The sequence below is a fragment of the Coregonus clupeaformis genome, unplaced genomic scaffold (genome assembly GCF_020615455.1).
Source record: "Coregonus clupeaformis isolate EN_2021a unplaced genomic scaffold, ASM2061545v1 scaf0011, whole genome shotgun sequence".
Taxonomy (NCBI): Eukaryota; Metazoa; Chordata; class Actinopteri; order Salmoniformes; family Salmonidae; genus Coregonus; species Coregonus clupeaformis.
This window is the reverse complement of record NW_025533466.1, coordinates 1-27,624: the sequence shown is the minus strand read 5'-3', so window position 1 is coordinate 27,624 and position 27,624 is coordinate 1. Positions and strand designations below refer to the sequence as shown.

Here is a 27,624-nt window from a genome sequence, read left to right as displayed (position 1 = left end):
AGGGTTGCGTTCAGTACGTTTTTACATTCTGGAACGTTCAATTGAACGGAAACGGTGCTGTACTGAACGACCAGTTGAAAAACGGGGAGGGATCGGGTTGTGGGTTGGGGAACGCTGTCAGCATGGCAAATGCCCTTTAATTACGTCACTCATTGCTTCAAGCCACACCTCGCCACACCCACCAAACGGGAGCAAACATACTTCAAAGTTCAAGAATGTACAATAACGTTTTGGAGAAACATGTCGTTCAGTACAAACCGTTCCGCAACGTACAGTAGCAAGCATTCAAGCGAACTTAACGCACCTCTGGACAACAGAGGGAGGAGGAGAACCAATCAGCTTGTACCTGGACAACAAACAGAGTGAGGAGGAGAAGACATTGAGGCGTTGATACACATTCATATAGTGTAACATAACGATAGCCAGGTTGCAGATTGGGAGAGCTACACTACAGAGAGAGAGAGAGCAGGTAGCAAAGCCCCATCCCTTAAACCACCTCTACTCATTCTGTAGGTTGAAAGACACTGAACATGTTACGCATCTGTTTTTAACACAGGGAACTGGTGAATTAGCACCAATTGAATTAGGCTTATATATAATATTAACGCACAAAAAGATAAAGGCAAATTCATCTCCACTGAACAAGAACATCTGAAAATTCTGAAGCCGTGTAGTATTTAAAAAAATTAAAATAAACATATACACATACATACAGTGCATTCGGAAAGTTTTCAGACCCCTTGACTTTTTCCACATTTTGTTACGTTATAGTCGTTACAGTCTTATTCTACATTTTTTGGTACCCTTCCCCAGATCTGTGCCTCGACACAATCCTGTCTCGGAGCTCTACGGACAATTCCTTCGGCCTCATGTCTTGGTTTTTGCTCTGACATGCAGTGTCAACTCTGGGACCTTAGACAGGTGTATGCCTTTCCAAATCATGTCCAATCAATTGAATTTACCACAGGTTGACTCCAATCAACTTGTAGAAACATCAAGGATGATCAATGTAAACAGGATGCAACTGAGCTCAATTTTGAGTCCCATAGCAAAGGGTCTGAATACTTATGTAAATAAGGTATTTCAGTTTTTGTTTTTAAGGGGTATTGTGTGTAGATTGCTGAGGATATTTCTTTATTTAATCAATTTTAGAATAAGGCTGTAATGTAACAAAATGTGGAAAAAGTAAAGGGGTCTGAACACTTTCCGAATGCACTGTATAGCTTAAGCGTCAACCCAAAATGTATATAATTCACTGGATTAAGTTGCATATCAAAATATTTTGAGTCATGCATTCCTGCTTGGACATGTTGGATTTAACAACTTATTTATTGAATACCATCTCTGTAGTCTATTACACATCTTAATAAAGCATTGTGAATTACTTCATAAGATGACTGAATTTATTGCTATTGCAGATTTATTTTTTTGGGTGCGGGGGGGGTGCCACCAAATCATGGGCTGGTGCCACCAATTGAAAAATGTTGTTGCACCAGTGCCACCAGGGGAAAATGTTTAGTCCAGAGCCCTGTAGTAGTAGTAGATAACGGATGTGGTGTCATCACAGTGATTGAGAACAAACTTAACTTTATATCAGAACATATCATCAATTTATTTATTGAACTATGGTGTTCCGTCTTTATTGTGTGTTAGTGTGTGCACACGAGAGTGCGTGTTTGTGCGCACATAAAAGTGTGTTAGTGTCAGATGCAACCCTAGATAACCCTCCATGCTACAATGCCACCTCTTAGTGAGTGATTTCATCTGTCAGTACTGTGATTACTCACTACCAGTCACCACAGCCATTTGGCTTAAAGGGGAGGAGGCCAGTGGTGACAGTAAGTCCATCAGCCCGCTGGACAAAACAGTGACAATCCCTTTAATCGCTGGAGCTTACGGGAGCCTGGGGCGGGCAGCATAGTGAAGTGTCAGTCACACTCGATACAGTCCCTGTCAGACTGACAGATGCACCTACTCATATATTTAAACTGTGTGTCACTGTGGAGACAGACAGGTCATCAATCACACACTGACTCACCTTAAATCATAAAAATGTATGAAGGCAGACAGTATCAAAGAGCTTTGCAGCAGAATACCAAGTAGAACACAGTCAATAAAAAATACATGTCATGAAGGATCTTTTTCTGTCGTTCAGGTTGGTGTCAAGACAGGCTTTGGCATAAAGCAGACAACGCTAAGTCTCTTTACACACGTACGACTCCAGGTCAGAACATTGCTTAATGCTCAATTCAAATGCTCATGAATCCATTCTCATCCATGTGCCTTTTTAATGTCCCTATGTAGTACCTTTAATGAGGGAGAAAGAGAGGAGAAGGGCTATGTGTGAGTGTTTACAGTGGGGGAAAAAAGTATTTAGTCAGCCACCAATTGTGCAAGTTCTCCCACTTAAAAAGATGAGAGAGGCCTGTAATTTTCATCATAGGTACACGTCAACTATGACAGACAAAATGAGGAAAAAAATCCAGAAAATCACATTGTAGGATCTTTTATGAATTTATTTGCAAATTATGGTGGAAAATAAGTATTTGGTCACCTACAAACAAGCAAGATTTCTGGCTCTCACAGACCTGTAACTTCTTCTTTAAGAGGCTCCTCTGTCCTCCACTCGTTACCTGTATTAATGGCACCTGTTTGAACTTGTTATCAGTATAAAAGACACCTGTCCACAACCTCAAACAGTCACACTCCAAACTCCACTATGGCCAAGACCAAAGAGCTGTCAAAGGACACCAGAAACAAAATTGTAGACCTGCACCAGGCTGGGAAGACTGAATCTGCAATAGGTAAGCAGCTTGGTTTGAAGAAATCAACTGTGGGAGCAATTATTAGGAAATGGAAGACATACAAGACCACTGATAATCTCCCCTCGATCTGGGGCTCCACGCAAGATCTCACCCCCGTGGGGTCAAAATGATCACAAGAACGGTGAGCAAAAATCCCAAAACCACACGGGGGGACCTAGTGAATGACCTGCAGAGAGCTGGGACCAAAGTAACAAAGCCTACCATCAGTAACACACTACGCCGCCAGGGACACAAATCCTGCAGTGCCAGACGTGTCCCCCTGCTTAAGCCAGTACATGTCCAGGCCCGTCTGAAGTTTGCTAGAGTGCATTTGGATGATCCAGAAGAGGATTGGGAGAATGTCATATGGTCAGATGAAACCAAAATAGAACTTTTTGGTAAAAACTAAACTCGTCGTGTTTGGAGGACAAAGAATGCTGAGTTGCATCCAAAGAACACCATACCTACTGTGAAGCATGGGGGTGGAAACATCATGCTTTGGGGCTGTTTTTCTGCAAAGGGACCAGGACGACTGATCCGTGTAAAGGAAAGAATGAATGGGGCCATGTATCGTGAGATTTTGAGTGAAAACCTCCTTCCATCAGCAAGGGCATTGAAGATGAAACGTGGCTGGGTCTTTCAGCATGACAATGATCCCAAACACACCGCCCGGGCAACGAAGGAGTGGCTTCGTAAGAAGCATTTCAAGGTCCTGGAATGGCCTAGCCAGTCTCCAGATCTCAACCCCATAGAAAATCTTTGGAGGGAGTTGAAAGTCCGTGTTGCCCAGCGACAGCCCCAAAACATCACTGCTCTAGAGGAGATCTGCATGGAGGAATGGGCCAAAATACCAGCAACAGTGTGTGAAAACCTTGTGAAGACTTACAGAAAACGTTTGACCTGTGTCATTGCCAACAAAGGGTATATAACAAAGTATTGAGAAACTATTTTCCACCATAATTTGCAAATAATTCATAAAAAAATCCTACAATGTGATTTTCTGGATATTTTTTTCTCATTTTGTATGTCATAGTTGACGTGTACCTATGATGAAAATTACAGGCCTCTCTCATCTTTTTAAGTGGGAGAACTTGCACAATTGGTGGCTGACTAAATCCTTTTTTCCCCACTGTAGGTGAGGGGGGGATAAAGAGGGGGTCTATGGGGGTCAGAGGGAGGGTCTGGGCCTGCTCTTCATGGCTCACTACAGACTGAGTCATCTTCCTGCAGCTGACCACACACCACCGCAGCCAGATTCAGAGTACCAGACCCGCCACAGGCTCCCAGGCCGATTAGCACTCGCCTAATGCATTGTAAACTACCGGAACATCAGAACACTGGCCCTGGAGAACAGAGAGTTGGCACTAGTCTTTTATAGAAGCACAAATCCTGTCGTGAACCCAGGCAGGCAGGCAGGCACATCATGTAAGCACTGACTACCACAGTCATTTAAAAACCAACTGCCTCTCTCAGAGGCCTTTTGGCACTCTGCTAACGCGCTGTAAACTAGCTGTAGGAAAAGACACAGATCTGGGATGTATTCAATTATTTTGGAGAGGAGAAAATGGCTGGTGCTTTGTACCCCCCATGTCTCTTGCGGTCTCCCTCCCTCACCCCTAGCAGTGGGTATTAAGAGCAGGCTAGCAGGTGACGGGTGCAAGTGGGCCACATGTGGTGCCCTTTCAGAACACGCCGATCCCTCTGCAGCATCATTCCTCTCTCTCCCTCCCGCTGAATGCAGGTATGCCACATGTGGTGGCCTTTACTACAACACAATTCAGTCTTATCCATCCCCTACCATCAGCCATTACCCAGAGGGCCGAGCAGCACGGGCGGGGGGAAATGCCAAAAGCAAGGTTAGGGCAGACACGCGCACACCTGGTTGTCTTTGCGTGTACCAAACCACTGCCTGTCTGACAGTGTCCACACAAGAAGGTCAGCAGTGAAAGCAGCAGATGCCTTTTAGCAACTGCCCTGGCTGGATCAGTCTCTCTCGGTATCTGTCGCTCTATCGGTCTCTCGCTCTCTCCTATCCGTCTCGCTCTCCCGGTCTCTCGCTTCTCTCTTTTTTTCTTCTTCTTACGTCCGTATACTTCCGCCCGGTAGGGATGGCGGATAATGAATGGCTTGATTCCAAATGCCTTCTTCCATAATTCTCTGGCTCTGCTTTTCACCATACAAATACCCACACGGAATAACAAACTATTCAGCAACACACACTAAGGATGCATCCCAAATGGCACCCTAATCCTTATATAGTGCTGTGGTGGCAGAATGCACTATAAAAGATAATAGAGTACCATTTAGGTTGCATCCTAACTATCTGGGATGAGATCCAGACAAGAGCACGTTAAACCACTAAAACGGAACAGTACTAGGGTTGGGCGGTATCCAGAGTTTTATATTGTCATTTCGTCCTTCTCTCACCCCAGGATTTACGGTATTACTGGTTTAGTACACAAGGGGTTGCCAAAAAAGCCCATGTGACGTCTATTACCAGAATCCTAACAGAATTTGCACAAGTAATAGCACATTTCTATTAAATATGCTAACGAGCGCGAATGAAAATATATATATATATTTTTTTAAAGACAGTCAATCCAGCTCATAAAGTTATACATACACTACCGTTCAAAAGTTTGGGGTCACTTAGAAATGTCCTTGTTTTCAAAAGAAAAGCATTTTTTTTGTCCATTAAAATAACATCAAATTGATCAGAAATACAGTGTAGACATTGATAATGTTGTAAATGGCTATTGTAGTTGGAAACGGCTGATTTTAAATGGAATATCTACATAGGCGTACAGCAACCATCAGTCCTGTGTTCCAATGGCACGTTGTGTTTGCTAATCCAAGTTCATCATTTTAAAAGGCTAATTGATCATTTGAAAACCCTTTTGCAATTATATTAGCACAGCTGAAAACTGTTGTGCTGATTAAAGAAGCAATAAAACTGTCCTTCTTGAGACTAGTTGAGTATCTGGAGCAAGAAAATTGCCAAAAAACTGAAGATCTCGTACAACGCTGTGTACTACTCCCTTCACAGAACAGCGCAAACTGGCTCTAACCAGAATAGAAAGAGGAGTGTGAGGCCCCGGTGCACAACTGCGCAAGAGGACAAATACATGAGTGTCTAGTTTTAGAAACAGGCGCCTCACAGGTCCTGAACTGGCAGCTTCATTAAATAGTACCCGCAAAACACCAGTCTCAATGTCAACAGTGAAGAGGCGACTCCAGGATGCTAACCTTCTAGGCAGAGTTGCAAAGAAAAAGCCATCTCAGACTGGCCAATAAAAATAAAAGATTAAGATGGGCAAAAGAACACTGGACAGAGGAAGATTGGAAAAAAGTGTTATGGACAGACAAATCAAAGTTTGAGGTGTTCAGATCACAAAGAAGAACATTTGTGAGACGCAGACCAAATGAAAAGATGCTGGAGGCATGGTGGAAGCAATGTGATGGTCTGGGGATGCTTTGGTGGTGGTAAAGTGGGAGATTTGTACAGGGTAAAAGGGATCTTGAAGAAGGAAGGCTTTCACTCCATTTTGCATCACCATGCCATACCCTGTGGACGGCGCTTGATTGGAGGCAATTTCCTCCTACAACAGGACAATGACCCAAAGCATAGCTCCAAACTATGCAAGACCTATTTAGGGAAGAAGCAGTCAGCAGGTATTCTGTCTGCACAGTCACCGGATCTCAACCCTATTGAGCTGTTGTGGGAGCAGCTTGACTGTATGGTACGTAAGAAGTGCCCATCAAGCCAATCCAACTTGTGGAAGGTTACCTCAACAAATTCACAACTAGAATGCCAAAGGTCTGCAAAGCTGTAATTGCTGCAAATTGAGGATTCTTTGACGAAAGCAAAGTTTGAAGGACAATTATTATTTCTATTAAAAATCATTATTTCTATCCTTGTCAAAACAAAAACAAAAATTTCACCTTTATTTAACCAGGTAAGCCAGTTGAGAACAAGTTCTCATTTACAACTGCGACCTGGCCAAGATAAAGCAAAGCAGTGCAATAAAAACAACACAGAGTTACATATGGGGTAAAAAAAAACTTTGTCAATAACACAATAGAAAATAGAACATCTATATACAGTGTGTGCAAATGTAGTAAGTTATGGAGGTAAGGCAATAAATAGGCAATAGTGCAAAATAATTACTATTTAGTATTAACACTGGAGTGATAGATGTGCAGAAGATGATGTGCAAATAGAGACACTGGGGTGCAAATGAGAAAAATAAATAACAATGTAAATAACAATATGGGGATGAGGTAGTTGGGTGGGCTAATTACAGATGGGCTGTGTACAGGTACAGTGATTGGTAAGCTGCTCTGACAACTGATGCTTAAAGTTAATGAGGGAGATAAGTGTCTCCAGCTTCAGAGATTTTTGTAGTTTGTTCCAAGTCATTTGCAGCAGAGAACTCAAAGGAATGGCGGCCTAAGGAGGTGTTGGCTTTGGGGATGACCAGTGAGATATACAGTGGGGGAAAAAAGTATTTAGTCAGCCACCAATTGTGCAAGTTCTCCCACTTAAAAAGATGAGAGAGGCCTGTAATTTTCATCATAGGTACACGTCAACTATGACAGACAAATGGAGGAAAAAAAATCCGGAAAATCACATTGTAGGATTTTTAATGAATTTATTTGCAAATTATGGTGGAAAATAAGTATTTGGTCACCTACAAACAAGCAAGATTTCTTGCTCTCACAGACCTGTAACTTCTTCTTTAACAGGCTCCTCTGTCCTCCACTCGTTATCTGTATTAATGGCACCTGTTTGAACTTGTTATCAGTATAAAAGACACCTGTCCACAAACTCAAACAGTCACACTCCATACTCCACTATGGCCAAGACCAAAGAGCTGGCAAAGGACACCAGAAACAAAATTGTAGACCTGCACCAGGCTGGGAAGACTGAATCTGCAATAGGTAAGCAGCTTGGTTTGAAGAAATCAACTGTGGGAGCAATTATTAGGAAATGGAAGACGTACAAGACCACTGATAATCTCCCTTGATCTGGGGCTCCACGCAAGATCTCACCCCGTGGGGTCAAAATGATCACAAGAACGGTGAGGAAAAATCCCAGAACCACACGGGGGACCTAGTGAATGACCTGCAGAGAGCTGGGACCAAAGTAACAAAGCCTACCATCAGTAACACAGTACGCCGCCAGGGACTCAAATCCTGTGTCCCCTGCTGAAGCCAGTACATGTCCAGGCCCGTCTGAAGTTTGCTAGAGTGCATTTGGATGATCCAGAAGAGGATTGGGAGAATGTCATATGGTCAGATGAAACCAAAATATAACTTTTTGGTAAAAACTCAACTCGTCGTGTTTGGAGGACAAAGAATGCTGAGTTGCATCCAAAGAACACCATACCTACTATGAAGCATGGGGGTGGAAACATCATGCTTTGGGGCTGTTTTTCTGCAAAGGGACCAGGACGACTGATCCGTGTAAAGGAAAGAATGAATGGGGCCATGTATCGTGAGATTTTGAGTGAAAACCTCCTTCCATCAGCAAGGGCATTGCAGATGAAACGTGGCTGGGTCTTTCAGCATGACAATGATCCCAAACACACCGCCCGGGCAACGAAGGAGTGGCTTCGTAAGATGCATTCAAGGTCCTGGAGTGGCCTAGCCAGTCTCCAGATCTCAACCCCATAGAAAATCTTTGGAGGGAGTTGAAAGTCCGTGTTGCCCAGTGACAGCCCCAAAACATCACTGCTCTAGAGGAGATCTGCATGGAGGAATGGGCCAAAATACCAGCAACAGTGTGTGAAAACCTTGTGAAGACTTACAGAAAACGTTTGACCTGTGTCATTGCCAACAAAGGGTATATAACAAAGTATTGAGAAACTTTTGTTATTGACCAAATACTTATTTTCCACCATAATTTGCAAATAAATTCATAAAAAATCCTACAATGTGATTTTCTGGATTTTTTTTCCTCATTTTGTCTGTCATAGTTGACGTGTACCTATGGTGAAAATTACAGGCCTCTCTCATCTTTTTAAGTGGGAGAACTTGCACAATTGGTGGCTGACTAAATACTTTTTTTCCCCACTGTACCTGCTGGAGCGCATACTACGGGTGGGTGTTGCTATGGTGACCAATGAGCTAAGATAAGGCCTAGAACTGATTTATAGATGACCTGGAGCCAGTGGGTTTGGCGACGAATATGTAGTGAGGGCCAGCCAACGAGAGCGTACAGGTCACAATGGTGGAAGGTATATGGGACTTTGGTGACAAAACGGATGGCACTGTGATAGACTACATCCACTTTGCTGAGTTGAGTGTTGTAAGCTATTTTGTAAATGACATCGCCGAAGTCAAGGATCGGTAGGATAGTCAGTTTTACGAGGGCATGTTTAGCAGCATGAGTGAAGGAGGCTTTGTTGCGAAACAGGAAGCCGATTCTAGATTTAACTTTGGATTGGAGATGCTTAATGTGAGTCTAGAAGGAGAGTTTACGGTCTAACCAGACACCTAGGTATTTGTAGTTGTCCACATATTCTAAGTCAGACCCGTCGAGAGTAGTGATTCTAGTCGGGCGGGCGGGTGGGTGCAAGCAGCATTCGATTGAAGAGCATGCATTTAGTTTTACTAGCGTTTAAGAGCAGTTGGAGGCTACTGAAGGAGTGTTTTATGGCATTGAAGCTCGTTTGGAGGTTTGTTAACACAGTGTCCAATGAAGGGCCAGATGTATACAAAATGGTGTCGTCTCGTAGAGGTGGATCTGAGAGTCACCAGCAGCAAGAGCGACATCATTGATATACACAGAGAATAGAGTCGGCCCGAGAATTGAACCCTGTGGCACCCCCATAGAGACTGCCATAGGTCCAGACAACAGGCCCTCCGATTTGACACATTGAACTCTATCTGAGAAGTAGTTGGTGAACCAGGCGAGGCAGTCAGTTGAGAAACCAAGGCTATTTAGTCTGCCAATAAGAATGCGGTGATTGACAGAGTCAGAAGCCTTGGCCAGGTCGATGAAGACGGCTGCACAGTACTGTCTTTTATCAATCACAGTTATTATATCGTTTAGGACCTTGAGCGTGGCATGGGCAAGTTGCAGCGGAGGGTGCAGAGCTGGTGGCCGGGGTAGGGGTAGCCAGGTGGAAAGCATGGCCAGCCGTAGCAAAAATGCTTATTGAAATTCTCGATTATCGTAGATTTATCAGTGGTGACAGTGTTTCCTAGCCTCAGTGCAGTGGGCAGCTGGGAGGAGGTGCTTTTATTCTCCATGGACTTTACAGTGTCCCAAAACGTTTTGGAGTTAGTGCTACAGGATGCACATTTCTGTTTGAAAAAGTTAGCCTTTGGTTTCCTGACTGCTTGTGTATATTGGTTCCTGACTTCCCTGAAAAGTTGCATATCGCGGGGGCTGTTCGATGCTAATGCAGTACGCCACAGGATGTTTTTGTGCTGGTCAAGCGCAGTCAAGTTTGGGGTGAACCAGGGGCTATATCTGTTCTTAGTTCTGCATTTTTTTGAATGGGGCATGCTTATTTAAGATGGAGAGGAAAGCACTTTTGAAGAACACCCAGGCATCCTCTACTGACGGAATGAGGTCAATATCCATCTAGGATACCCGGGCCAGGTCAATTAGAAAGGCCTGCTCGCTGAAGTGTTTTAGGGACTACATTTCCTATGCATTTTCGTATATTTCCTATTCAAACTCATGTCATGTATGTTTTCATGGATAACAAGGACATTTCTAAGTGAACCCAAACTTTTGAATGGTAGTGTGTGTATATACAGTGAGGGAAAAAAGTATTTGATCCGCTACTGATTTTGTATGTTTGCCCACTGACAAAGACATGATCAGTCTATCATTTTAATGGTAGGTTTATTTGAACAGTGAGAGACAGAATAACAACAACAAAATCCAGAAAAACGCATGTCAAAAATGTTATAAATTGATTTGCATTTTAATGAGGGGGATGGTGTTCTTGGGGTCATAGGCAGCATTCCTCCTCCTCCAAACACGGCGTAGTGTATTACCAATTGTTTTCTTGGTGACTATGGTCCCAGCTGCCTTGAGATCATTGACAAGATCCTCCCGTGTAGTTCTGAGCTGATTCCTCACCGTTCTCATGATCATTGCAACTCCACGAGGTGAGATCTTGCATGGAGCCCCAGGCCGAGGGAGATTGACAGGTCTTTTGTGTTTCTTTAATTTGCGAATAATCGCACCAACTGTTGTCACCTTCTCACCAAGCTGCTTGGCGATGGTCTTTTAGCCCATTCCAGCCTTGTGTAGGTCTACAATCTTGTCCCTGACATCCTTGGAGAGCTCTTTGGTCTTGGCCTTAGTGGAGAGTTTGGAATCTGATTGATTGATTGCTTCTGTGGACAGGTGTCTTTTATACAGGTAACAAACTGCGATTAGGAGCACTCCCTTTAAGAGTGTGCTCCTAATCTCAGCTCGTTACCTGTATAAAAGACACCTGAGAGCCAGAAATCTTTCTGATTGAGAGGGGGTCAAATACTTATTTCTGCTTTTCTGATGTATCAAATACTTATGTCATGCAATAAAATGCAAATGAATTACAATGTGATTTTATGGATTTTTGTTTTAGATTCCGTCTCTCACAGTTGAAGTGTACCTATGATAAAAATTACAGACCTCTACATGCTTTGTAAGTAGGAAAACCTGCAAAATTGGCAGTGTATCAAATATTTGTTCTCCCCACTGTATATGTAGCAAAAAAGGGTGGTGGTGGCAAGCCTAAATAAGTTAAGGAGTAAAAATGTGCTTAATTGCTGTGATAGGAGAAAACTGAGGATGGGTCAACAACACTGTAGTGACTCCACAATACTAACCTAAATGACAGAGTGAAAAGAAGGAAGCCTGTACAGAATAAAAATATTCCAAAACATGCACCCTGTTTGCAATAAGGCACTAAAGTAAAACGGCAAAAAAAAAAGTTTACTTAAATTGGCTTGAAAATCTATGGCAAGACTTGAAAATATCTGTCTAGCAACGATTAACAACCAACTTCACAGATTGAATACTTTTTTTAAGAATGTGAAAATATTGTACAATCCAGGTGTGCAAAGCTCTTATAGGGGTGTGTGTGAATACTTATGTAAATTTCAATGAATTTGCAAAAATGTCTAAAAACATGTTTTCACTATCATTATGGGGTAGTGTGTATAGATGGGTGAGAAAGAAAATCTATTTAATCCATTTTGAATTCAGGCTGTAACAACAAAATGTGGAATAATTCAAAGAGTGTGAATACTTTCTGAAGGCAATGTACCTAGGTAACTGTTTGGGATGGGCATTTGATATTATTTCACTATTCGAATAATATCATGAATTTATAGTTGAAATTCAAAAACTATAATTGCTCTACTCTCTTGACCAATCAGAATGATGCAACATGCCACAACAGCAGACAGTGTGCAGTTGTTTTCAGGGTACTATATCGGTAGTTTTTGGCTAACAGTAGACTAGGCTAATAGCAACAGTGGAAGACAAGTCTGATGTTCTCCATCATAGAACTGACTCTCATCTTTCTGGTGAGTGTTTTGCATTGATCTGTGTCAGGTCTTGTAGACCCTGCCTGTAGGCTAATTGCTATTTGAAGTGGGGGACATACCATACTGTTGTCACGGGCTGACCGGAGGGCTAAATGCGTTATGATAATAAAATACCTTTCCATGTAAAACGCAACCCATAACACATGAGAGAAAATAAAACAATCACGTTGTGCGTCCTCAGAACTGTAAGCTACATTTACAGTGTGCAACTGTAAACAATGTTCAGTCAAAGCCACGTGACATCTGAAGCGCCAGTAGCTCAAAGAAAGACAAAGTTCAAAAGTGTATCAGAGCACATATTGTATATCAACCTGACTTTATTCTCTGAATAGACTACAACAAAGAAGTTGAATGGTGTAGCAGGTGAATGGCTCAGCCTAACACTCTCTTTGAAGAGCAGCAGCCCACCCACCATAGACAGATGATAAGGCCAGATGGAGCTACTTTAACACAAGTAAGTCTGTGTGCTTTGATGTGTCAGAGAGGCTGAGAGAGGCTGGAGCCATTTTCATTCCGTGGATAGAACACCCCCATCAAAGCCCCATTGTGACATCACCACACCTGCACTGTGACATCACACCGTCGTTGGGACATCACTTCCTTTGTGTGTTTGACCACTCAAGTGTCGAGAGGGTTCCATTGTACTGCATGAGATCACACATTCCACCTTTACCCTCTCCTCCTCCTCTCCTTCCAAAACACTGGCTCTCCCTCGCTCTTCTTTTAGCAGAGTCATCACAGCCTGAGTCTGGATGTTTGTACTGACACCAACTACTAACCAAGTGACAGTCGTTTTTGGCTAAAGGAGTGATTTGCATTGATTGATGGGGAAACAGTGGATGGAGGTTACATAAATGAAGCTCAATTGAGTCAACATTAACTCCAACTGTCATTGGGTGGCGATAGAGGAAACCAGTTCACGGATTGGGTAACAGGATAGTTGTCACGCCCTACTGAAAGCACTTCAAGTTCTTGGAAAAGCATTACACCTACACAAATGCAATCCATCATTGTTAATAATGCATCATTATGACACAGTTATGACATACCTGTGGTGGCTAACTTGTAGCTCGCCCAGAAGCTGATTGTTGAACCACTGGTCAAAGTCAATGTTGTCAAACAGCTCGTATGCAGCCAGCCCCACTGCATTGTACACTGTGGACAGATAGCAACACATAAATGAGCCTTTTTTCAACGATGAAATACTGTTACGACTGAAAGATACCATCCATTTCTATTTTCTTGCCATCCGATATCTAATAGCCTGAGCTGTACATTTGGAGTTTTGTCATTTTATATTGAAGAAAACGCGGGGCATAAGGAACAAAACAGAAACACATTAAAGTGATGTTATATTGCTATTCTCATCCATAAAGCCCATTTGAGTAACTACACTAAAATAACCCACTGACACTACATGTGGATTTTAGTGAGACACAGTCAACTATAAACAATGTGGACAACTGATGACACCATAGTGGTGGTGTGTTGGACAAACGTTGTCATTAACAGCGCTGGGAGAACCTGTGGTGCGCTAACGACCACAGAGGGAGAAGGATACATACTGGAAGCAACATCAGGACAAGGACAGGCTTTCTACCAAATGAGACCCAGAGAGAGGGAGTTATAGTCTGTCTAAGGAGTGATCAAACTAGAGTCGGGGGAGCAAGGATGAGAGAGGGGGGCAGGGGAAAAAAATAAGGTGTCTCTCTAGGGAGTAAATCACAGGAGGCAGGGAACAGGAACATCAGTGTGTCCTGTATACCGGTATGACTCATCTAGACATTCTGTGTTCCAAAACACTACCTGGACTTCCAGGTAAGACCCAGTGGTGAATAATATCCCCAGGAAATGTGCCTGTTTTATCTTATTTTCAAACCCTGATTGAGATCTATTAAGGATCCAGTGAGATTTACGGTATACAGTGCCTTCGGAAAGTATTCAGACCCCTTGACTTTATCCACATTTTGTTACATTACCGCCTTATTCTAAAATGGATTAAATAAATAAAAAATCCTCAGCAATCTACACACAACCCTCAGACCCTTTGCTATGAGATTCAAAAATGAGCTCAGGTGCATCCTGTTTCCATTGGTCGTCCTTGAGATGTTTCTACAACTTGATTGGAGTCCACCAGTCGTAAACTCAATTGATTGGACATTATTTGGAAAGGCACACAACTGGCTATATAAGGTCCCACAGTTGACAGTGCATGTCAGAGCAAAAACCAAGCCATGATGTCGAAGGAATTGTCCGTAGAGCTCCGAGACAGGATTGTGTCGAGGCTCAGATCTGGGGAAGGGTCCCAAAAAATGTCTGCAGCATTGAAGGTCCCCAAGAACACAGTGGCCTCCATCATTCTTAAATGGAAGAAGTTTGGATCCACCAAGACTCTTCCTAGAGCTGGCCGCCCGGCCGGCCAAACTGAGCAATCGGGGGAGAAGGGCCTTGGTCAGGGAGCTGACCAAGAACCCGATGGTCCCTCTGACAGAGTTCTAGAGTTCCTCGGTGGAGATGGTTGTCCTTCTGGAAGGACAACGATCTCTGCAGCACTCCACCAATCAGGCCTTTATGGTAGAGTGGCCAGACGGAAGCCACTCCTCAGTAAAAGGCACATGACAGCCAAAAGGCACCTAAAGACTCTCAGACCGTGAGAAACAAGATTCTCTGGTCTGATGAAACCAAGATTGAACTCTTTGGCCTGAATGCCAAGTGCCACGTCTGGGGGAAACCTGGCACCATCCCTACAGTGAAGCATGGTGGTGGCAGCATCATGCTGTGGGGATGTTTTTCAGTGGAATGGACTGGGAGACTAGTCAGGATCGAGGTAAAGATGAACGGAGCAAAGTACAGAGAGATCCTTGATGAAAACCTGCTCCAGGGCGCTCAGGTCCTCAGACTGGGGGCGAAGGTTCACCTTCCAACAGTACAACGACCCTAAGCACACAGCCAAGACAACGCAGGAGTGGCTTCGAATCCTTGAGTGGCCCAGCCAGAGCCCGGACTTAAACCCAATCGAACATCTCTGGAGAGACCTGAAAATAGCTGTGCAGCAACGCTCCCCATCCAACCTGACAGAGCTCAAGAGGATCTGCAGAGAAGAATGGGAGAAACTCCCCAAATACAGGTGTGCCAAGCTTGTAGTGTCATACCCATGAAGAATCAATGCTGTAATCACTGCCAAAGGTGCTTCAACAAAGTACTGAGTAAAGGGTATGAATACTTATGTTTTTTTATTTTATATAATTTAGCAAAAATGTATTTAAAAATATGTTTTTGCTTTGTCATTATGGGGTATTGTGTCTAGATTGATGAGGGGGAAAAAAGAATTTAATAAATTTTAGAATAAGGCTGTAACGTAACAAAATGTGGAAAAAGTAAAGGGTTCTGAATACTTTCCGAAGGCACTGTATGAGAACGTACGTCAAAATCCTGTGATGTCAGAGCTGTTAGGCACTTAAGACCGTCAGACTATAGTCACTGCAAAAATGCGGCAGCTGATCATATACAGACTTTTTACAGCCTCTGGACAAGGGAATAATCTGCAGCCATTTCTTATCTGGATGTCTCAGCTTCAGATCTGAGGAACAGAGGTACCGCTGACCTTGCAGAGAGCCCTGACCTCTGACCTTACTGCAGTGAGACCGCAAGAACTCATGATTACCCACCTGCATCCTTCATCAGCAGCTGAACAGAGTCCTCCACATTGGTTGGTCCTGCAATCACACACATACACCAAGTTAAACCTACACACAGACGATAATAAGCGAGACATGGAAAATGATGGAATGCTCTGTCCCTCTCACTTACACCCCTGTTGTTGGAGCCGGAGTGGCTTCTCACAATCAATATTTGGGCTCTCAGTTAAATTGTTCCAATCTAGTGTTATCCTATTTCTCCTCACTCCGACAGTCCTCTATTATATAACAGTCAGAGACGAACACTGGCCTAAAGACACCCTGTAATTGTCCTGTGTTTGTGTGCACTGACAACTCACTCTGGAAACTAATGACTTATCACAGGGGAAATCTCATATTGTAATCTAAAGAATGTGTTTCTAAATACTTGAATGGTTATGTTGTACAGCACGTGTTCTGAGCCATTTAAGTGGACAACTCCACAACCAAAGCTGTGGTTGGACAAGACAAGGTTAGAAAGGAATCATGCTCCATTCTGTGAAACATGTTTCTATTTGACCTTTATTGAGATCAGAAATGACTGTCTTACAGAGCAATACAATGACAGACTTACCTTGTAGATTCAGCACCATCTCCAGCAGCACTGGTGTCAGGGTCTGACTGTAGTTGTGGAATATGTCCAAGAACAACACTTCCGTACAAGGCTGGTGAAAGGGGGGGGGGGATAAGTAAACAACAACACAAACACACAGACAGACAAAAGACATACACACACTCCCTCTCCATCAGTTCTACTGGCACTAAATCAATGAGCAGGGGAGCCACGTGGTATGCATCGCATGAGACTCATCACTGACAGCAACAGCCAGGTATCACTCACAGAGTTAAAGGTTAGTCATCACCTATACAACACCTGTCAAGCTTTATTAGATCAAGCCACAAACACAACCCACCCATCAAACATGTTATTCTCCCACAGGGAGCAACAACACTGACATGATCAACACCAGTGGGAATCAATAACCAGGTGATAGTATTGCTGCCCATGACAGACCATTGATAATAAAGCCATACTGACACACAGCTCATTAGATGACCACGATGGAGAGGGCAGGAGACATCAAGGACACATCACCCACTGTACTGGGAAGGAAGATCTATTTTCCTCCCAACAGCATACTTTAGTGGGGACTGGAGCATGCATGTCCAGATGAGTTAATTTATATGCAAGGCCCTGAGTTTGCAATGACCACATGACCTGACTAGAATAAACTGTTGGCCCTAGTTATCAGTGTCTGTGTAGTTGAAAGCCAAGCAGGGTTGATGGGGGAGGGGTGGTAGCAGATTTGAGACAGTTGTGATTGGGAGTAAACAGGAGTGCGCGGATATCCTCAGCGAGTCAAATTAATTAATTTAAATTGGGTCTCACCTAAAAGGAGTTGGCACCAATTACATAATCCACTGTGACCTAATCAGCGGTAGACTACACTACACTGGTGTACTTCAAAAGAAGTTTGGATCCTAAACCAGAGAGCTATGGAAGTAAGCAAAGTGGGGCTTAACTGAGGACAGAGGGAAGATCAGAGAAAGAGAGGTGGAGAGAAGAAGCAAGGTAGGGAGGGAGAGGGAGGAAGGCGTCTGATAGCAGTAAGGAGATGATACAGGCAGCAGCCAAAACCCCACAAAGCTTACCCCACTTCGTTGAGAAACAGACAGACGTCAGAGACGTCACTAAAACATCCTCCCTGTACCATGCTACCCACTGGTCCTAACTTACATACATATACACAATATCAATACCATATCAAACACATTTCCTTGTATCAGCTCAATACTATGAGGGCAGACTTCTCCTTTTTCTAATCATGGCCTGTTTTTGGTTGAGAGTAGTGCTGAGCGATTAGTGCTTTTTGAGGTCGGTTCGGTAAAAAAATAAGGTTTCAATTATTTAAAAAAAACATGAAATGCACTAGTTGGTTTGAATGCTGTAACACAGAATAAAACTATATATAAAAGTCCTATGATGGTGGTGACTGCTTAGCACTTATTAACCATCATTTATTCACATCACTTTAATAAAATAGTTCAGTTAAATTTGTTTAATTCGATGACTTTATTATGTCACTCCAAGTCATCATCTCATCTCTATAGAGATAAGATGACAAAATCACAATTTTAGTAGTTATTTAGTAGGAGAAAAAATCCCATTGCGAAATAATGCTTTTTAGCCTGTTTATTGATGGAAATACCAGTCGATGGAAATACTTTTGACTGGTCATGCTTATCGGTCTATAGGTTCATTTCCATAATTTAGTGGAATTAAATTGGCGCGTGTACATTATATTCATTATGCATCTTATTTATCACACGCGTACAACATACAGATACAGAACCTTTGAGCAGAAAATCTGTGAGACAGTACGAGAGCTGCTGCTACTGCATCTCAAACAGGAAATGAATACATACAGTGGGGGAAAAAGTATTTAGTCAGCCACCAATTGTGCAAGTTCTCCCACTTAAAAAGATGAGAGGCCTGTAATTTTCATCATAGGTACACGTCAACTATGACAGACAAAATGAGGAAAAAAATCCAGAAAATCACAGTGTAGGATTTTTAATGAATTTATTTGCAAATTATGGTGGAAAATAAGTATTTGGTCAATAACAAAAGTTTCTCAATACTTTGTTATATACCCTTTGTTGGCAATGACACAGGTCAAACGTTTTCTGTAAGTCTTCACAAGGTTTTCACACACTGTTGCTGGTATTTTGGCCCATTCCTCCTTGCAGATCTCCTCTAGAGCAGTGATGTTTTGGGGGCTGTCGCTGGGCAACACAGACTTTCAACTCCCTCCAAAGATTTTCTATGGGGTTGAGATCTGGAGACTGGCTAGGCCATTCCAGGACCTTGAAATGCTTCTACGAAGCCACTCCTTCGTTGCCCGGGCGGTGTGTTTGGGATCATTGTCATGCTGAAAGACCCAGCCACGTTTCATCTTCAATGCCCTTGCTGATGGAAGGAGGTTTTCACTCAAAATCTCACGATACATGGCCCCATTAATTCTTTCCCTTTACACGGATCAGTCGTCCTGGTCCCTTTGCAGAAAAAACAGCCCCAAAGCATGATGTTTCCACCCCCATGCTTCACAGTAGGTATGGTGGTCTTTGGATGCAACTCAGCATTCTTTGTCCTCCAAACACGACGAGTTGAGTTTTTACCAAAAAGTTCTATTTTGGTTTCATCTCTGACCATATGACATTCTCCCAATCCTCTTCTGGATCATCCAAATGCACTCTAGCAAACTTCAGACGGGCCTGGACATGTACTGGCTTAAGCAGGGGGACATGTCTGGCAATGCAGGATTTGAGTCCCTGGCGGCGTAGTGTGTTACTGATGGTAGGCTTTGTTACTTTGGTCCCAGCTCTCTGCAGGTCATTCACTAGGTCCCCCCGTGTGGTTCTGGGATTTTTGCTCACCGTTCTTGTGATCATTTTGACCCCACGGGGTGAGATCTTGCGTGGAGCCCCAGATCGAGGGGAGATTATCAGTGGTCTTGTATGTCTTCCATTTCCTAATAATTGCTCCCACAGTTGATTTCTTCTAACCAAGCTGCTTACCTATTGCAGATTCAGTCTTCCCAGCCTGGTGCAGGTCTACAATTTTGTTTCTGGTGTCCTTTGACAGCTCTTTGGTCTTGGCCATAGTGGAGTTTGGAGTGTGACTGTTTGAGGTTGTGGACAGGTGTCTTTTATACTGATAACAAGTTCAAACAGGTGCCATTAATACAGGTAACGAGTGGAGGACAGAGGAGCCTCTTAAAGAAGAAGTTACAGGTCTGTGAGAGCCAGAATTCTTGCTTGTTTGTAGGTGACCAAATACTTATTTTCCACCATAATTTGCAAATAAATTCATAAAAAATCCTACAATGTGATTTTCTGGATTTTTTTTTCTCAATTTGTCTGTCATAGTTGACGTGTACCTATGATGAAAATTACAGGCCTCTCATCTTTTTAAGTGGGAGAACTTGCACAATTGGTGGCTGACTAAATACTTTTTTTCCCCACTGTAGGCAATGGAAGACAGGCTTCATCAGCGTGTCCCACAACAACTTGCAATGAGCTGGAGGCAGTATGCATTTTGAAAACATAATTGTTTGAAACCTGAACATTTTAATACATATTATGAGGCATGTCTTACCTTGCTTCAAAGTAGCCTAGCAAGAATCTGACCATATCCGTAGAGGCAATTATTTTATATCAACTTTATTTTATTGTCCAGTAGCCAAAGTCACAATCCTAGTCACATTAGCAACCCATGCTAGTTGTTGCATATTAGATCCTTCTTTCTACATTTCTAACGTATATTGTCATCTGTCACATGAAACCGCTTGCATGTGCGGTGCCCTTTTGATGTATGGTCTTAGTAGATAACCACACACACCATTACCAGTACTATTCTCCACACACAAGAGCAACAATATTCTCCCTACCAGAGGGAAGAATGAGAGCAGTCTTTAGCTGAACTGTTAAATGAAAGTCGTCTTTAGCAACTTTTCTACTATGGGGGTAGTAGATTGACATAGGCAAGTCATTTTGCTGTTAGTTACTTGTCTTGTTGGCTGAGGAAAAGTAAATGTGGACAGTTATTCTAACTTCTTCAAAGTGCACATACAAAATCGGTAAGGACCGAACATCGTTGCATCCTCAACTTGCATGTTCAGTTAAGATGCATTACCATAATCTAAATGCGATTTCAGGTTACGCACCCATTGCATATTTCTCACATTTCTCACATGTCCGGTAAATTCAAATGCTGCTGGTCAAATTTATGGTGCCACATTTTCCTAACGGAAACCCTGTTTCAGCAAGAGATACCTCGAAGCAACTGCTCTCTTTCCCTCTGGATCATGCATTCTCTTTACCTCTCGATCATGCATTCTCACTGTCCGTGTCTGCCCCACACTAACCTAATGTAGCAGGCATAAAAGAAACATACAGACCGGACAAATGCTTGTGCAATGGATTATGGTCATTGTAGTTAATTACCATGTCTTGTGCGCTAAACTATGTAGAATATTGGCCTGTTGGAAACTACCCTACTACATCGCACAGTTCGGGATTGATCGGATTTATCTCTAGAGAAACTATGCAATGTGTGCATTAAGCTAAAAAAAGTAATACAATAATTTTTATTGAATAAATAATTGAACCTACGTTAGTTGCTAAAAAACTGAAAAATAACAGAACGGTCGCTCAGCTAGTGTAAGTCTAATTGATAGTGTAACTGATTGACCAGCACTGCAATAAGACACTTTGTTACTGTGTTTTGGGGGACAGAACAGTTTATTTTGCTTAAGACGACTGAAATATGTGTCTTCCTTTTCCTGTATGACAGTTCAGCTAAAGACTACTCTCATGCTTCCCTCTGGTAGGGAGAATATTGTTGCTCTTGTGTGTGGAGAATAGTACTGGTAATGGTGTGTGTGGTTATCTACTAAGACCATACATCACAGGCCATGGGTAGAAACACTATCTCCTCTCCACCCTTATCCTATAACACACTTTCTGTCTCACAAATCTCTAGGAATTCTCTGGTTCCTGGTTGTATGTGGCTGTGCTGTGGTATCCTTTTGCACCCCAGTCAAGGACCCCAGTCAAGGACTCCCAAACAATACAGGAGAAGAGGGATATGATGAAATGGAGGGGAAATAATCAGCTTCAGTGTGACTGTGAATATATTGTTGAAATAAAAATCAGCAAAGCTGTTAGTGAGAGGAGTCACAGGGAGAGCATGGCTGCTTCTAAGGCTTGGCCTGCGCTGAGCAAGTCTGTCTGTCTGTCTGGTATCTGTGCACTGGCATCTTTGCGTGTGCACATGTGTGTGTGTGTGTGCACGTGTGTCATTCACTCACCCGTAGACTGTATTTCCAGGAGTCACCCCCGGTTTCTTCAACAGCTGTGAATACAAAAAAAGAGCAACAATGAGATAAGGAGGGTGTATGTGTGTGTACTCCAGCATGGTGTGGAGATTCAGATGGACGCATTAGCTGAGTTAACATGAGAGAAAAGCTGGCAAGGTGACAGGTTAACACATTAGTAGCAGTATGTATTTGTGAGCGTACCGAAGCCCTCTGGGTCCTCCTCCCACATGGCCAGTTCTTCCGCTGTCAACAGAAAGTAGTGGGAGACGAGACGCCGTCCGATCTCCGTGAGGGTGGGGTGTGTGAAGAACGCCGTCTTGATCTTGTGGGCCTCCAGACTCTCCGGCTTACTGTCTGAGAGGGGCGCCCCAGACAGCAGGTTAGAACTATTCAAAACTAACCACAACCTTCGACAACTAAGTCTCGACAGCTCAGAGAGAAACTAAACTGTGGCGCATCCAAACCCATTATATTATTAGAATGGTACATTAATGATGCTTGCAATCTGTCTGCCAAATAAGTGCAGTTATTTGTGGTTAGCTGTATTAACGATGCTACGCCATGCTGATTTTGCCTGCTGTATCCATTTGTCTCTGTCTCTTTCTATTCTCTCTCCTCTCCCTAATTGTAATCTCTCTCTCTCCCTCCCTCCCTCCCACTCCCCTGCCCCCACTAGGGCAGGCACAATTACATATAACCGTGTCACCGACTCTTATGGATCTTTTTATTTAACCTTTATTTAACTAGGCAAATCAGTTAAGAACAAATTCTTATTTACAATGACGGCCTACATGAAGACCGTCGTGAAAATAAAATAACCCCCATAACTGAAAGGAAAAAAAAATTACATCGTTTTTTACGGTGACTGCATCATTTGGATGACCAATAACCGTCATCCAAAATTCCATCACATTGACAGCCCTAGCCCCCACCCTCCTCCTACCCTCGATGTTCTTGCAGGGTTTGTAGGCATCGTTCTTGACGATGGTTTTGATGAGGTTCATGCACTGGACGGTGAAGCGCTCGAAGACCAGGCCCTCGCCGGCCGGCGTGAACACGTAGCTGACAGCAAATTCCAGAGAGCGCTGGATCAGTGGGATGAACGCACACGGATGGACCTCCAGGAAATCTAACAACTAGAGAGAGAGAGGGGGGGTAGAAGTGAAAGAGAAAGAGGGGGAAGGAATGGTTAAGGAAAAACATGAGAAACAGAGAAGGTGGAGAAAATTAACAAGAGAGTAAAGTAGAAAAAAAGATGGGTAAGGAGAGGATGGCAGAAAAGGAGAAGGGAAAGCAGAACAAAATAAAATAAGCGGAGATAACAAAGAAGAGGGTCAGAAAAGAGGAAGGCAGAAATAGAAAGGACGGTAGAATAGGAGAGAAAGAGAGAGAAGAATGTAGAAAAAGAGAGCAAGTAAGACAGATGAAGTTGAAGCATTTGGCGCTGGGATATCAGCCTTTGTCAACAGTACCTGGTACGCTGGTATGCAAGCAAGACTACTGAGAAACTAACTAGTGTACATTTGTAGCAACACATAGGCCTACATGGTTGTAGACTCATCCGTTTGACTCACCACTTTAGTGTACAGTATGATAGTCTTCTCAAGTTTCTCTCGACATGGGCTTTCTGGGCCTACCTGCCGGCCTGGAAGAAATAAAACCAAAACAAATATGAACAACAGTACGTTATATGACAACAGTATGAACAACAACAAGCCATATGACAACACTATAAAACAACAATACAAAACATGACAAGTGGACATGGCACTTTCCTTCAGCTCTTGCCAACATTAAGTGCATCACTTTCAACAAGGGGCTACATTAGAAAATGTTACTCTGATGTCAACCACTTTTTCCCCCACTGATCACCAATGCCAGACATCGGAGTCTATCTCCCTGCCCGGTTGCCAATAAATCAGGGAGGGGAGGAGAGAAGATGGGGAGGAAATTGTAAGGTATACACTGATCTTTTCTGTGTAATACAATCATAACAGCGCTCGAGTTGAAGGGAGAAGGAATGAAGGCAGTGAAACCATAATGCACTTCACTATGGATGGATATTTTAATTCCCCTAGTGTATTCAATTCAAATAACTTATTTCCTGGTAGGGAAGTTCATGTGTGGTGACGAATGGTACATACAAGTCATGAGGCCCAACACACACTCTGGGATAGTGAATGAAACCGCCACCTGGGAAAAGAGGGCCTTTGTTTCTGTAATACAATAAAGTAGACTAATAAAGACGGTGCCGTGTCAGGAATAACTCAGTCGGACGATCAAATTGAATCTATAAAAACAATATGCTGTGGCCAATAAAAAAAACGCCCTGGGAGGTTTACTTCCTCTTCACCGTTCCTGATGACATCCTCAAGAACAGGAGGCGACGGTCCTGTTCCCTAGCCTCGCAAAGCCTCTGATCCTGCAAGCTGATATCAGTCTGGTAAGGTTGCGCAGGCCTGAGCCCCGCCTTTTCTTTCACCATTGCGTCGGACCAATCAGCTTCCTCTGATGAACTATGGGGGTGGTTTAGTTGCTGACAGGCAGTAGACAACAGGCCAATAACACATGTAAAGTCATAGTTAGGTTGTGACAGCTAAATATAAAGCTTTACATGACAGTCTGAACTCTGCAAAATAAACTGTAGACTATCGGAGGTTACTGTATCAAGACAATCTCTGTATTGAATCCTATGCAGTAGACTAATATCCATCGCTACGGTATGGCAAAATCATTAGATACACCCCTGGCTGATGTTATATTTCTGCTATTATATAGCCTAAGCCTATTGTCCTGGTGTTCGATATGCCTTTCTCTTGAAAGACGGCAAGTGCTTGTGTTACTTCCGAAAAATGCAGCGCTGTGGCTTCTGTTTTCTGATTGGTTGAAGGTGATCCAATCACCTTCTAATTTGTTTTGGGCAATGCCTATCGGCCCAAACGACTTCAATGAAATCCCTTCCAGACTGATAGCGCAGCGGTAATCAATCTGGTAATTACGAGGCTACCTGTTCCCATACCTAAAAACACATCCTTCCACAGACAGTGACACCTGTAATAACATGGCATATCCAGACGGCTGACCTCAGTGGAAGGATCACACACAGGAAAAGGAGAGAGAAAATAGAGGATGGGCAACTCAATGGACAGGCTGGGGGGTAGAAGGATTATTTGTCTCCGGGAAGGTGGTGAGTGACTCCACTGTCCTGGCGTCGTGAGGGGGCGCTTGTTCCACCATTGGGGGTGCCAGGAGCAGCGAACAGTTTTGACTGGGCTGAGCCCGGGAACTATGCTTCCGCAGAGGAAGGGGAGCCAGCAGGCCAGAGGTGGATGAACGCAATGCCCTCGTTTGGGGTTAGGGACTGATCAGAGCCTGAAGGTGCGGGTGCCGTTCCCCTCACTGCTCCATAGGCAAGCACCATGGTCTTGTAGCGGATGCGAGCTTCCTAACTGGGGCCAGTGGAGTCTGCTTGGGAGGAGGGGGTGACGTGAGAGAACTTGGGAAGGTTGAACACCAGACGGGCTGCGGCATTCTGGATGAGTTGTAGGGTTAATGGCACAGGCAGGGAGGCCAGCCAACAGCGAGTTGCAGTGCGTCAACCAGCGAGATGACAAGTGCCTGGATTAGGACCTGTGCCGCTTCCTGTGTAAGGCAGGGTCGTACTCTCCGAATGTTGTAGAGCATGAACCTGCAGGGATCGGGTCACCGCCCATTTGGCGGAGAACGACAGGGTGTTGTCCAGGGTCACGCTGGCTCTCGCACTCTGGGGGAGGAGGACACTGCGGAGTGTCAACTTACGTGATGGCGAGATCATGGAACGGGCAGTCCTTCCGCGGAGGAAGAGCAGCTCCGTCTTGCCAGGGAGTTCAGCCCGGAGTGGTGATCCGTCATCCATGATGTCTTGCCAGACATGCAGAGATGACGGTTCTGCCACCTGGTTGGTCAGAAGGGGGAAAGGAGAAGATTAGTTGTGTATCGTCAGCGCTGCAATGATAGGAAAGGCCATGTGAGGATACTGACAGAGCCATTGACTTGTTGTATAGAGAAAAGGAGAGGGCCTAGAGACTGAGCCCTGGGGACACCAGTGGTGAGAGCACGTGGTGCGGGAGACAGCTTCGCCACGCCACTTGGTAGGAGCACCGGGTCAGGTAGGACGCAATCAGAGTGAGCCGCGCCGGAGATGCCCAGCTCGGAGAGGGTGAGAGTCTGATGGTTCCGGTATCAAAGGCAGCAGACAGGTCTAGAGAGGGACAAGAGCAGAGGAGAGAGTTAGCTTTTAGCGAGTGCCGGGAGAGTCTCCGTGACACGAGAAGAGCAAGTCTCAGTTGAATGACTCAGTCCTGAAACCTGATTGGTTTGGATCAAGAAGGTCATTCTGAGAGAGATAGCAAGAGAGTTGTCAAAGATCGACACGCTCAATAGTTTTGGAAAGAAAAGAAAGAAGGGATACTGGTCTGTAGTTGTTGACATCAGGTGCAGATCGAGTGTTGGTTTTTTTGAGAAGGGGCAACTCTCGCTCTCTTGAAGACGGAAGGGACATGGCCAGCCGGTCAAGGATGAGTTGATCAGCGAGGTGAGGAGTGGGAGAAGGTCACCGGAGATGGTCTGGAGAAGGAGGAGGGGATGGGGTCAAGCGGGCAGGTTGTTGGGCGCTGGTGCACAATGTAGGGATTTTATCTGAGAGAGAGGGGAGAAAGAAGTCAAAGCATAGGGTAGGGCAGTGTGAGCAGGACCAGCAGTGTCATTAGACTTAACAAAACGAGGATCGGATAACGTCAACCTTCTTTCAAAGTGGTTGTGAAGGTCATCTACAGAGAGAGAGGAGGGGGAGGATTCAGGAGGGAAAATGTGGCAAAGAGCTTCCCTAGGGTTAGAGGCAGATGCTTGGAATTTAGATTGTAGAAGGCGGCCTTAGCAGCAGAAACAGATGAAGAAAATGTAGAGAGGAGGGTAGGAAAAGATGCCAGGTCGGCAGGAGTCTAGTTTTCTTCCATTTCCGCTCGCTTTGCCGGAGCTCTGTTCTGTGAGCTACTTATGAGTCATCCAAGCCACGGAGCTGGGAGGGGAGGGGACCGGCGAGGCCGGGAGGATAGGGGACACAGAGAGTCAAAGGATGCAGAAAGGGAGAGAGGAGGGTTGAGGAGGCAGAATCAGGAGATTGGAGGGGAGAAGGATTGGAGCAGAGGGAAGAGAGATATGGATGGAAGAGGAGAGAGTAGTGGGGAGAGAGAGAGCGAAGGTTGCGGCGGCGCATTACCATCTGTGTTAGGGGCAGAGTGAGTAGTGTGGGAGGAGAGCGAGAGCGAAAAGGAAACAAAGTAGTGGTCGGAGACATGGAGGGGAGTTGCAGTGATCAGTAGAGGAGAAGCATCTAGTGAAGATGAGGTTCAGCGTATTGCCTGCCTTGCTAGTAGGGGGACGGTGAGAGGGTGAGGTCAAAAGAGGAGAGGAGTGGAAAGAAGGAGGAGCAGAGAAATGAGTCAAATGTCGGCACAAAGGGAGGTTGAAATCCCCCAAAACTGTTGAGGGGTGAGCCATTCCTCAGGGGAAGGAACTTATCAAGGCGTCAAGCTCATTTGATGAACTCTCCAAGGGAACCTGGAGCGCGATAGATGCAGGGATATTAAAAGCTTAAATGGGCTAGTGACTGTGACAGCATGGGAATTCAAATGAGGAGATAGACAGATGGGTTAGGGGAAA

At 44.1% G+C, this 27,624-nt stretch overlaps 1 protein-coding gene across 1 annotated transcript in view; it reads right to left on the bottom strand.

Moving 5' to 3' along the window:
- The window catches only part of ipo11 (importin 11), a gene marked incomplete at its 5' end in the record, with an annotated part of 149,279 nt that extends 125,710 nt beyond the window's left edge, over positions 1 to 23,569 (bottom strand). Inside the window, 7 exon segments of the mRNA XM_045212406.1 lie at positions 13,415 to 13,520; positions 16,034 to 16,081; positions 16,617 to 16,707; positions 21,916 to 21,959; positions 22,126 to 22,278; positions 22,868 to 23,060; positions 23,499 to 23,569. Coding sequence (XP_045068341.1) covers positions 13,415 to 13,520; positions 16,034 to 16,081; positions 16,617 to 16,707; positions 21,916 to 21,959; positions 22,126 to 22,278; positions 22,868 to 23,060; positions 23,499 to 23,569 — 706 coding nt within the window.
- Positions 23,570 to 27,624: the final 4,055 nt, after the last annotated feature.